This window comes from Mauremys reevesii, linkage group 6, assembly GCF_016161935.1.
Source record: "Mauremys reevesii isolate NIE-2019 linkage group 6, ASM1616193v1, whole genome shotgun sequence".
NCBI classification, from domain to species: domain Eukaryota; kingdom Metazoa; phylum Chordata; order Testudines; family Geoemydidae; genus Mauremys; species Mauremys reevesii.
The window spans coordinates 88,074,860-88,088,264 of NC_052628.1; the positions used below are offsets into that span (position 1 = coordinate 88,074,860).

At 44.4% G+C, this 13,405-nt stretch overlaps 1 protein-coding gene across 5 annotated transcripts in view; it reads left to right on the forward strand.

Annotated features, from left to right (window-relative positions):
- Positions 1 to 12,186, forward strand: part of GLIS3 (GLIS family zinc finger 3) — a 306,985-nt gene extending 294,799 nt beyond the window's left edge. For 4 of the 5 annotated variants that reach the window (XM_039542756.1, XM_039542757.1, XM_039542758.1 and 1 more), the window contains 2 exons: positions 9,949 to 10,131; positions 11,703 to 12,186. In XM_039542756.1, coding sequence (XP_039398690.1) covers positions 9,949 to 10,131; positions 11,703 to 11,839 — 320 coding nt within the window. In that variant the 3' untranslated portion in view covers positions 11,840 to 12,186. Of the gene's footprint in view, positions 1 to 661; positions 773 to 9,948; positions 10,132 to 11,702 lie in introns of those variants that run through there. The other variant, XM_039542760.1, reaches the window with a different exon arrangement.
- The last annotated feature ends 1,219 nt before the right edge of the window (positions 12,187 to 13,405 follow it).

Consider the following 13,405-nt stretch of genomic DNA (forward strand, 5'->3'; position numbering starts at 1 on the left):
GCCTGGACCCACCACACCATCTGGGGCACAGTGCCACAGTATGAACCTTTGCTATAAACATTTGGAATGTTACAATGGTTTGACAGGAATTGCATTTGCTTTTTATCTTATCATATGTATTTTATTACATTCTTGAGTGTCTACTGGGAGCAGTAAATCAGCTGTCTCTTCAGCTTTTCCTAGTATCGCCAAAGGTAATGCTTTGGGTCCATTATTAATCAGCATTTACAGTACATGGTTCCTTTGTGTGCTGTGATAGGATATGGATTAGATGTTCATTTTTATGTAGATCAGACAGAGTTATTTTAAGATGGGTCTTATTTGTTTCTGTGCTTGCTGTTTTATCAGCTTGTCATGAGAACTTGGAGGATGGCTAGAAATAAAAATAAACTATTAGTTGTTAGCTCCAGACTCCAACTTAAATTGCACTACTTCTCTTATTCTATTTAGTTATTTAAAAAAAGGCATAGTGGATTCTGTGTTTACTGTTCTTCAGTGACTTACACATTAACTTGCTCAGTGTATAAAAAGATGTTTTTCCTAACTGTCAATCCTGCAAACTCCAGCTGGATTTGGGAAGTCCAGCTGGTTTCTTCCATTCTGATGCCTCATCCCCAGTATCCCCCTCACTAAACTGAGGTGTATAATAATTTTGTTACAGGTGCAAATAATAGAGTCTACAACCATAGACCTACAGAGTGATTCTGCTACTGGAACTTCATTAAACCAGCCTCTTAGACGGTCTGTTAAAGATGTTGCATCACAGCACAGAAACCACTACCACAGTTTAGCTCCCTTGTGGGCAGTCCCAGCTATGAGGCCAAGAATGGCAAGGGACTGAATTGCCTTCTTGTCTGAGGTATATTGCTGCTGGACATACAATCTGCAAGGTTGTGTCCATCTAGCAATTTTTTTTTCTTACTAGTACTACATTTGCTAAAACAAACAAACAAAAATGTTGCTGTGATTTTTCACTTTGCTATTCTCCCACAATATATCTCTTATCTGTAATAACATGATTTTTCTTTTTTTTTTTTTTAACCTAAGCCAGTTTGGACAAGTTCAGCCCTGATGTATACCCACTGATTTCCATGAAGCTGGGGTGGGTCTAAAATAGCTGAGTGTAATCTGGTGACATAAAGTGTTCATATAAATACATACATTTGAATACGTGAAGATTTCATTAGGTTTTTTTTTTTAACATTCAGTGTTTACTATCTACAGGCATTCCAAGAATACAGCATTTTTCTCTCTTTCCAGCTTAAAAATGATTGATGAATTTGTTAATTAATTAAATGCTTTGTGTGCTGTCTCTATTTTTTTCTCCATTATGTCTGCACAAAACAGCAGTTCTCTTTACATTGGGCCAAAATGCACAGTGCTTCCTCGGACACAATTCTTTTGCCTCAGCAGTGAGTGAGAAGGGACAGGAGGACTTGGCTCGTTATGCTTACTTTGGGGCTCAGTTAGTGATTGCACCAGGCTACAATTTGCAATAGTCAGTGTTATTGCCAGACTGTTCTGCATTAAGAATAGGATGCTGTGAAAAGGCACAAATAAAGAATGAGTTCAGAGCAATGAAAGAACATTTTCAGCATGTGTCTTACTGGGCCCTGCCAGCTGGCTCTGACGACTGTAGATTGAAATGATTGTGTTTCTGGTAACTGGTCTGACTCAATAGTAAACTTTCACAATGTGGCCCAATGCTGGTTGAGACAGCAGTTGTTTTTAAGAGCACTTTTTAAGTTTGTCAATAGTAATGGTCTAAATTGAGTTTTGGAAAGTATTGTTTTTCCTTTTTTATTTTACAACAGTTTTTTTCTTAAATGTCAGCACTGAGCAGTGGGGAGATCTATTGTAAATAGCTAACATGCTTTGGAAGCTGGCTCATTTCTGATCCAATTAAACTTTTTAAATACAAAAGTATTCAAAACACTGAGCCCAGTCCTAAGAATTGCTAAGAACCCACAAGTCCTACTAAAGGCAGTGGGAGTCGAGTGTTCAGCCTCTCTTGGGATGGAGCCCACAGTATGTTAGCAATGCCTATAGCACACATTTGCTGTCTGCTTTAAGGGAAGGGTCAGATTTGTGCATTGTTTTTCTGCTTCTTTCAGGGTAAGCCAATATCCCTTCCCCTCTCAAAGAAAATAATCTGAGAGCAAAACTTTAAAGCAACTTAAAAAACTTTATTTGCTGGCTTTTTTTACCATGTAACCTTTTACATGGACAACATTTTGTGTGTGTGTGTGTGTGTGTGTGTGTGTGTGTGTGTGTGTGTGTGTGTACACTGGTTGGTTGGTTATGTCAATGTGTGCGAATCTAAGTTTCTTATCAAACTCCTCTCTGCTTTTACAAACTGACAAATAGGTCCTCTTCTGAATTCTAAGTGAAGGTTCAGATTGCTTTCCCCATCCTTAATGTTGGCCCATATATATCCACTTAAGTATTAAATGTTCCATTTTGAAACATGTACACGCGACACATGCCAAGATCGGTATATTTCCTCAATGAGCCCACAGGATTGTAGTCTCAAAGGAAAAATAATTAGAATCATCAAGTTCCTAAATTGCACATCTTTTCTCCAGCTTGGCAGGAAATCAATTGTATCACACAAAGTGATACAGCATGTTTTCCAGTGTATCCTCTCTGCCGCTTTACCCACTAATATTTATGAAATACATTATCCGTGCATAAACACTTAGCACATGTCCTTTATACACATTTTCCTAGGAAAGGTAATGAAAATATATTTGGATCATAGTTAGACTACAGCAGTTTTGTTGAGTGCTTTGAGCTCTTGCATGTAGGGTGCCATCAAAGTGCAAAGATCCCTCCTGTAAAGCAATCCTAGGTCGGAAGGGTTTTATTTTTTAATAGTCTCTGCAGTTTTAGAAATGCATTGAGTATTTATTTTTTTAAATGATTCTTTTATAAATAAGTCAGTGCTGGATGAATCAGATTGGGCACTCTTTAATCATTAGTAATGGACAAATAGGCTGATATTCATATTCATGACCTATAATTTAATGATATTTAGACACATCCCTCCCAACTATAAATATCATGAGAATGAACACCAGCCATCCAACCCTGCATGAGACAATGCCATCCCATAAAGGGCTACTCCCTTTACTTTCAGCTGTCTTTAGGTGGTCTTCCACCTTCTTCCATGTCATCGGGTAGCTAGCTATTCATTTCTTAGCTATTTAGGGATCAGCAACAGGCCCTGCATCTTCTCTTAGGGTATGTCTACACTACAAGACTATTTCGAATCAACTTAAGTCGAATTTGTGGAATCGACCTTATGAAGTCGAATTTGTGTATCCACACTAAATACACTAATTCGACTGTGTGAGTCCACAGTAACGGGGCCAGCGTCGACTTTGGAAGCGGTGCACTGTGGGAAGCTATCCCACAGTTCCCGCACTCCCCGCTGCCCATTGGAATTCTGGGATTTCCCCCCAATGCATGCTGGGGGAAAAATGTGTCGAGGGTGGTTTTGGGTAACTGTCATCATTGAACCGTCAATCACGCCCTCCCTCCCTCCCTGAAAGCGCCTGCGGGCAATCTGTTCGTGCACTTTTCTGCTCAGTGACAGCGCGGGCACCACAGCACTGTGAGCATGGAGCCCGCTGCAGTTATGGCCGTTGTCAACTCCGCGCACTTTATCGTCCACCTCTTCCACAGTCAGCTGCTGAGAAATAGGGCTACTTTTCAATGGTGCTGCGAGCACTGGTGGACCATGGGGGACATTTTACCAACATCAACGTCGGGTGGCCAGGCAAAGTTCATGACGCGTGTGTTTTCAGGAACTCTGCTCTGTTTAGACGCCTGCAGGAAGGTAGTTTCTTCCCGGACCACAAAATAACTCTTGGGGTTGTGCAGATGCCTATAGTGATTGTCGGGGACCCAGCCTACCCACTAATGCCCTGGCTTGTGAAGCCCTATGCAGGCGCCTTGCACAGCGACAAGGAACTGTTCAAGTACCAGCGAGCAGCGTGACCTGTGACTGTTCAGTTTCTTTACAGAGAAGCTGAACCTGCCCCTGTTTCTTTACCAAGTTACTGTTGACTAGCATCTGCAGTTACATACCCCGTCCACCCCGCTTCCCCCACTTCCAACACACGTTTAAAAATAAAATACATGTTCCACTGTAACTGTACAAAGGTTTCTTTATTGATGACTTTGCGTTAAAGGGTTGAAACTGGGACGCGGACTGTGCTGGGTAGGGTGTGCGGTGATGTAAAGACCGCCTCTAAACTCGAGGAATGACAGGCTCCTGCTCCCAGAGCAGTCTGCAGTGCTGGACTGGTTGTTTCAACAGAGCCTGCCATCCCTCCTTTTTGGGACTCTGTGTGCGGGGACTATGTGGCCTTGCGGCGGGGGAGGACGGATACAGATTCCTCTGCTGCGTGGCTCTGTGGTCCAGGACAGGGACCGTTGCATGAGATCTGTAACTGCCCTCCCCCGCTACAAAGTCACGTACCCTCCCACCCACACAGAACCTGCAAACCACCTCCCATACCGACCAGGGTGCCTACTGACTGCACTGTGTGTGTGACCTGCTGCTGATCCTGCCGCCGTGTCTGTACCCTGGTAAAGGTGATTGTCCTGTCCAATTACCAACCCCCTTCCCCCCCTTCAAACACAGTCTCCTCTAAAAGAACATGACGGAAACAGTAATTAACAGAAAAGTATTTTTTATTATCAACTAGACAGTTAGGAGATGAAACTGGGACGGGGGCTTGGGTGAGGCGGGAAGGAAAGGACTTCTCAAAATTTAGGGTATGAGAGCTTTTGGGTACTTGAGCACTCTGCTGGGGTGCAGTGACAGTTTTCACGGCCCCTGGCGCCCCTCCTTCTGGTTATTTTGGGTGACGGGAGGTATGGGACTTTGTGGCGGGGGAGGGCGGTTGCAGATACACTGCAGGGGGGTTCTGTCCTCCTGCCTGTGGTCCTGCAGAACATGCACAAGGCGCTGGAGCGTGTCCGTTTGCTCCCTCATTAGTCCAAGCAGCGTTTGAGTCGCCTGCTTGTCTTCCTCACGCCACCTCTCCTCCCGTTCGCTGTGTGAGCGCTGGTACAGAGAGAGGGTCTCCCTCCACTGGCTCTGCTGGTCCGCCTCGTCTCAGGAGCACCCCATAAGTTCAGCGAACATCTCGTCCCGTGTCTTTTTCTTTCGCCGCCTAATCTTTGCCAGCCTCTGTGAGGGGGATGCTGTGGCAGGTCTGGAGACAGTCGAAGCTGTGTGATGGGAAAAAGGGAGTGAATTCCTTGCAAAGATACATTTTTGTGAACAATGAACACAGTCTAGTCTGTCTCTGTGAATTCTGGGTTGAGATCCCAGTGCCTGATGGGGCAAAAACCATTTTCGCGGGTGGTTCTGGGTAAATGTCATCAGTCATCCCTTCCTCAGGGAAAGCAACGGCAGACAATCATTTCAAGCCCATTTTCCCTGGATTGCCCTGGCAGATGCCACAGCGTGGCAACCATGGAGCCTGTTTTGCCTTTTGTGCCTGTCACCGTATGTGTACTAGATGCCGCTGACAGAGGCGGTCCAGCAGCGCTACACAGCAGCATGCTTTTGCTTTTGCATGACAGCAGAGATGGTTACCAGCCATACTGTACCATCTACCATACCATAAATTGGTAATAAGATGATCATGGTTACCAGTCCTTTTGCACTGCACCATTTGCTGCTGTCATAAGTGCCCCTGGCTGAGATCAGCCAGGGGCAAAGTTAAAATTGGGAATGACTCCCTGAGTCAATCCCTCCTTTTTGGTATCTAAAAATAGAATCAGTCCTGCCTAGAATATGGGCAAGTGTACTAGAGAACCACTGTATCAGAGAACCAGAGAGCACAGCTGCTCTGTGTCAGATCCTGCATAAATTATGAGCTGTATGCTATTCACAGGGGGTGCTCCTGCAACAACCCCACCTGTTCATTCCGTTCTTCCCCCAGCCTTCCTGGGCTACCATAGCATTGTCCCCCCACTTGTGTGATGAAGTAATAAAGAATGCAGGAATAAGACACAGTGACTTGTTAGTGAGAAATGAGTGGAAGGCAGCCTCCAGCTGCTATGATAGTCCAGACAGGACATTAAGGAGTGTGGAGGAGAGGAGCCCAGCATCCCTCTGCTAGTCCAGGGGCAATTAAATCTTTTCTTTACACATGAAGGGTGGGGGCTGATGGAGCTCAGCCCCCTGTTGCTATGATGAGGACGGTTACCAGCCATACTGCACCATCTACCAGGAAAAATTAGGAGCAGGCGCCCTTGATCGACCTAACAGATGCTAGTCGGCATGGTTACCAGTCCTTTTGCACTGCCCCATGTGCCAATAGGCTGATGATGACGATGGATATCAGTCATATTGTACCGTCAGCCACCCATGGCGGGGGGAGGGAGCAAGGATATTGGTGTTGAGTGCTGCAGCATCGCATCTATCTGCAGCATTCAGTAAAGATAGGGTGACATGTAAAAGAGTCAACAGAGGATTGTTTTCCCTTTCACTTCTGAGGGTGGGTGGGGGGGTGCGTAAATTGCCGAGCTATGCCCTGACCCACCACGGACACTGTGTTTGACCCTAGAAGCATTTGGAGCTCAGCCAAGAATGCAAATGCTTTTCAGAGACAGCAGGAACTGTGGGATATCTTGCATCCTCAGTCCTCCCTCCCTCCATGAGCGTCCACTTGATTCTTTGGCTTTCTGTTACGCTTGTCACGCAGCAGCGTGCTGAGTCTCTGCTACGCCGTCTGTCCGGAGATTTTTTAAAAATACTTTGGACCAGGCGTAACATTACAGTAATTCCCCTAATTAGATGGAGGAGTCTCCGAGCGAGATCACCCTGAGGACGGTCAATGAAGGAGATAGAGAGCGCATGCTGCGTGAAAGCCAGCACAAACCAGGGCCCTATGCAGACATGCTCGGGGAGGCAATGCTCCCTGAGTACCTCATGAAAGCCTGGCACGGAAAAGTGTGCTACCACGGAGCACCCAATAAGGCAGCTCTCCCCAGGAACCTCCTGCGGAGGCTTTTCGATTACCTCCAGGAGAGCTTCGTGGAGATCTCCCAGGAGGATTTCTGTTCTATTCCCATATATATAGAGACCTCCTTTTCACATACTTCAGATTCCTGTTATAATTAAGAATAAAAGTTTACATGTTTAAAGCACTTACCGACTGCTCCTTCCCCTGATTCATGGTCCGGGTTAACGGCCGGGAAGGGTTGGTAGGGGATCTCCGTGACGGTGATGAAGAGATCCTGGCTGTCGGGGAAACCAGCGTTGTAAGCGCTGTCGCCTGCCTCGTCCTCCACAAACCCTTCCTCATCTTCCCCGTCTGCGAACATCGCTGAGGAACTGGCCGTCGACACTGTCCCATCATCAGAGTCCATGGTCACTGGTGGGGCAGTGGTGGCAGGCTCCGTTGCGTCCGTTTGCCGCTTTGATTTTTTGGTAGCCTTGTCTGGGGTCCTTGATTTTCACGCGGCGCTGCATTGCATCCCGCCTGTATCCTCTGTCTCTCATGGCTTTGGAGACCTTCTCGTAGGTCTTTGCATTCCATTTTCTGGAGCACAGCTCCGAAAGCACAGACTTCTTGCCCCACACACCGATCAGATCCAAGACTTCCTGGTCAGTCTATGCTGGGTCCCTCTTTCTATTCAGAGATTACATGAACTCCTCTGCTGGAGAGCTCTGCATTGCTGCCGGTGTTGTTGAGCTCGCCCCGATGTCCAACCACAAAATGAGATTCAAACTGTCCAGACAGGAAAAGGAATTCAAATTTTCCCGGGGCTTTTCCTGTGTGGCTGGTCAGAACATCGAAGCTCGGACAGCTGTCCAGAGCGTCAACAGAGTGGTGCACTGTGGGATAGCTCCCGGAGCTCCTAAGTTCGATTTGCATCTACATCTAGCCTAATTCGACATAGCCATGTCGAATTTAGCGCTACTCCCCTCGTCGGGGAGGAGTACAGAATTCGAACTAAAGAGCCCTCTAGGTCGAATTAAATGGCTTCGTGGTGTGGACGGGTGCGCGGTTAATTCGAATGAACGCTGCTAAATTCGAATTAAAGTCCTAGTGTAGACCAGGCCTTAACCACTCAAGTCACCAAGATGGCTACTCTTTAGGGGATAGACAATCCATAGATCTGCCAGGACTAGCTAACTTCCAGGAAAATCAGAGTCTGCTATGGTCCTTCACATCAGCAGAGGCCAGAGATGGATGCTGAATAGTCTCTGTTATCATGAATACGCATTTATAATTATTTGGTTTGGCTATGACTGAGACTAGCGTTGTCTGAATTGTATTTGTGCAATATTAGGCTGCTGAACAGCAATAAAGTTTGCACTATTGGGCTAATGTATTTGACTTGCCTGTCCCTGGTAAGTACCCAAACTAAGATTTGTCCATCACATCAGGTTTAACACCAAAGCTGCTGGGATCTTTAATGACCACAAATTGGCAAAGTTGTCTTAACTTTACATCTCATCCCAACTACAATTAACCAGTTTGCTACTGATTTTTTTTCTTCCAGCTTGAGAAGAGATTTTTCATCCAAATTTGATTCATAGCCCCAAATCTGCAGCCATCACTTTATTTACTGCAGATATGTCCAGAGATGGGCTTTTTCTGATTTTAGTGCTGGTAGGGAAAAAAAAATTACTTTAAGAAGTTAAAAGAAAATTACTCTAGGAGGGATGTCATATGACAGTTAGTTAACTGTACTAGTTAGAAGAGTCAGTCTAGCACATCAGCATTTCTGTTGATAGAAACTTCTAAGGAAGAAACTTAAGATACAGAAAATTTCTTAAGTTGCTTTTTGAGATAGAGTAATTTTATCTTGCAGTGGCTTTTTGTTATAACTTACTGTTACATATTCTTCAGCATGAGAAATGGCACACCAGCCCCTAGACAATGGATTGTTTGCTTACAAAATCTTCTGAGGTTGTATTGCTCCTGGGCTCATCTTTTAATGGGCAAGGAGATAGTCATGCACACTTTCTGGGTGAAGTTTAAAGATACTGGATTTAAACTATAAAGCCCTCAGTGGTTTGCACCCTGTTTACCTTTCAAACTCCTCTTCTCCTTGTGTGATTCTTCAGCAGTTCAGATCAGGCAAGGCACTCAAGCTGGTAAGTGTTGGTATAAATGAGAGAGAGCTGCGGGAGGTCCTCCGAAGCTGCGGGACCAGCGGACCCTCTGCAAACAAGCCGCCGAAGGCAGCCTGCCTGCCGCCCTCATGGCGACCAGCAGAGCGCCCCCCGCGGCTTGTCGCCCCAAGCACACGCTTGGCGTGCTGGGGCCTGGAGCTGCCCCGATGCAGGAATAGCTAAGGGGGAGTATGTATATGTTGTGAGTGCAGCCCAATCATTCAGAGCCTCGTACATCAGTCTCCATCATCTCCAACAGTCTTAGAGTCAATTTCAAGCACTTGGATAGGATTTAATCTGCTGCCTTAAACCCAGGGACACATCCTGTGGTTTTATGCAGTCCTTATTCAGGCAAATCTTTCCTTATCTTTAATGAGAGTTTTTCCTGAACTTGAAGCTAAGTGACATTTGCAGGATGTCAGATCTTTGAACAGGACTGTAGAAGAAAGGAAGTGTTTTCATGAAAACATCAGTCTCCCTATAATGACTCCTGATCAACTGCTGCCTCCACAAAGGTGGTGTTAGAACCAGGATGATTCCAAGATGGATTTAAAGTAGTTAGGAGCCAATGGGGACAAAATCTAATGGAGGAAGCATTACTGCAGATAACGTTATAGTGAATCAGATATTAAGGCAGAAAAACAATTGAAATAAATGGGAGTTTTGCCATTGACATCAGTGTGGGCAGGGTTTCACCCACCGTGCTTGTCATTGCTATTGTTCTTTGTTTCTCTATCTGAGCCAAACAGACAAAATATCAAAGTATCTTAATGTCTTCTCTCTGCTCTTTGTTTTAGGCTTTTATGGGCAACTACAGACTTTCTGCCCTCCACATTACACTGACACTCAGAGGAACATACAACATGGCGGCTCTTGTAATATGGTCCCTCCTTTTGAAGACTGTCTAGTTCCCACATCAATGGGCCAGGCAGGGTTTGATGTTTTCCACAGAGCTTTTTCAGCACATTCTGGTATTACAGGTAAGTGACTGTTGTGAATTAGAAATACCTATACACCTACATTCCAGTTGTAAATGTAACCAGGCTTTGCTGACTTCAGTTACAACCAGAGATGATGGGCTTCATCCCCCCACCCCAAAGTTCTGATGTGTATTAGAACTTTCTGGGGTGTTAGCTATGGAGGTCTGGTTTGGGCATATCTCTATAACATCTGGCATGCATACAGACTGTGTGTTAGCTGTATGTTTCTCTAGATTCTGAATTCCTGTACAGGGTCAGACATGCACTAGCTCATGTATTCACTTTGAAATACTGTCCTCTGAGCCTTGTGAAGTCTTTTTGCTCCTGCAGTCTCCTAGAAGCATTGTAGTATCTAATCAGGATGACTTAAGCCATTGGTTTTGCTTTATACTTTTTTGCCCAAGATAATTTTCTTAGTCAAGGAATTCATTTATCCAGATGTGCATGACAACAATAGCCTGTGGTGCACACACCAATTCTATCAAGATTTAATTTGCTCGTTCACTCTCAGCTCTCTATAAGGATTTGCATGCTACCCTGAAAAGGTCAAATTTACACCTGGGTGGAGTACCCGCACAAGGCCCATGATCTATTCTGGGTATGTCTACACTGCAATAAAATGCCTGCACCTGCCCCCATGCCAGCTGACTAGGGCTCACGGGGCTAAAAAGTTGCAGTATAGACATCCAGGCTCGGGCTGGAGCTTTGGGTTCCTCTCCACTCACAGGGTCCCAGAGCCTGGGCTTTGGCTCAGCTACATTGCAATTTTATAGCCCTACAGCCCAAGTCCCGCAAGGCTGAGTCAGCTGACACGGGCCATCCGCGGTTGTATTATTGCAGTGTAGATACACCACCTGAGGGCCTGAGTGGGACTTAATAAGTGATACAGAGGCCATGTGCCATCCCGCTGCACCAGGCTGAATGTCACTTAAAATGTGCTACACGTTTAAATCCTGGTGTGAGGTGCTTAAAAACCCAATCATATACCTAACTGCCAGTTTTAAGATTCATGGCAGCCATCTACACAAGCATTTAAAAATTCAAAATAAGGACCCTGCTCTGCAGTTGTTCTCCTGAATACACACCTAGTGCTGCACACAGTCCCACTGAAATTTAGTGTTTGCAGGATAGGGTCCTCTGCACTGCAGAATAATCTTGCAATAGTTTGCTGTTTTTTATCTTATATTGCATGTGTAGAAATCCCATAACACAGGGCAGTAGGCAGATTGATAAAATAAAAGGATCTTCAGCTAAACTGCACAGTTATGGGAAACTCCACAGGATCTGTCCATCCATATATTCACACACACACACAGCGCATATAATTTGTGTGTGCATGTATATAATGTGTGTCTATACATACACAGTGGGTGACATCCTAGTCCTATTGAAGTCAATAGGAGTTTTACCATTGATTTCAATGGGGCTAGGTTTTCCCTCATAGTAAGCAATTCATCTGAACCTTTAAGTACCCATGTATTTTTTTAAAAGCTATTTCCAGCTATTTTTTCTGTGTAACTATTACAGACAGTTGGGCAGTGTTAATTAATGATTTCTGTACTCTTTTCCAGTTTATGATCTTCCATCAGGGTCAACAGGTATCTTTGGTGATTCATTGCGCAATGGGTCTGAGGACACCAGTTTCCTTCAGATAAATGCAGTGGATCGTTGTCCTAGCCAGCTTTCCTCTGTCTATACGGAAGGCTAAAGTGATCTAATTATAATCACAAATACTCTATTGCGTATCATCTTTCCTTTCTGATAGTCAGGAACAAATGTTACAAATATCATTCCTCCATAAGACTGCTGTATGTATGTTTCAGAAAGAGGAGGAGGTGCAATCATCAGACACTCAACCTCACAAAAACAGCCAATCAAAGGGGGAAATGTTGGTAAAACTAGAAAACTTTGCCAAAACTTTAGCAATTGTTACTTTTCTTTTAATCTGCTGCATGGCAGCACTATTTTTTTTCAAAGGGAATTCAAATACAGTACTGAATAAGAAACCTGCTGCTGGCTGTAATCTTTTAAAGCCGAATCGGCAAAATCACTTAAGAATGCAGTTTTGCCGGGGGGGGGGGGGGAGGGAGGAGGGAGAGAATCTAAGAACTAAAACCAGAGAACAGTACAAACATTTTAAAAGGCTCACCTTCTTGCACAACCTATTTGTCTGTGGTGCTTACATAGCTAGATACACACAAAGACAAAAAAGGGAAAACAATTTCAAACGCATCATGGCACCACCAGCTAGAAGCATTGTTGGGGCTTCTTGGAGCCAAAGAGCATTGGTACTGGATTTCCAGCAATCCTTGTTTTGGTTTCCTGTTCCATTCCACTAGAACAGTGTTTCCCAAAGTGGTGCGGGCCGAGGGATATACTGGCCACTGCTTCCAGCAGCTCCCATTGGCCTGGAGCAGCAAACCACAGCCAGTGGGAGCCGCAATCGGCCGGACCTGCAGGCGCGGCAGGTAAACAAATTGGCCCTGCCCGCCAGGGGCTTTCCCTACACAAGCGGCATCCCAAGTTTGGGAAACACTGCACTAGAATTTAAACCTTCCAGAATGGCTATTACTACCTTTTTCAATATTGTTTCCATTTTAATATTTGAGCAGCCCTTATTAGCATTGCTATGGAGAATTTAATAAATAATGATAAACTTTCAATAGAATTTTTAACCATACTATGCAATTTAAAAGAGAATTGTATTCCTGATGTTGAATGCTATAGGAAGGTTAAAAATAACCTGTAGAAAAGATATCATTCTCCATTAAATTCAGTAACTTTTTAAAGCAATTTGTATGAAACCCTATTAAATTTATATTGAATCCTATTGGCTTCATCCTTATGTAATTCTTGCTATATTTAAGGGTTTGTTGATGTTTGTGCTAGGTTATTCAGAGATCTACAACTGAGTTGTTAAGTTGTGGTTTTTTTAACCCTTGGCTGGCCTGCAAGTTTTAGCCCAGGCTGAAAGCAAATCAGTTTGGCCATCTTAAAAGCCACAAGTGTTTGGGCAGGGTAAGGAATGAAGTGGAGATGTGGATTTTGTCATTGCTGTGCTCCTGGAAAGCAGCTTTTCTTATCACTTATTTAAATCTTCATTTTAAAATTATTCGTCCATATTGTGAATAAAACCGTTTGGGGTTTCTTAATGTGTGTGTGTGTATATATATATGCTTATTAATATCATGATGGCTTCATACTATGGCCTGTTATGATATGCAGGACTAAGATCCAAAGAAATTTTTGCAGTCCAGCAAGTTTGCATGCTGAA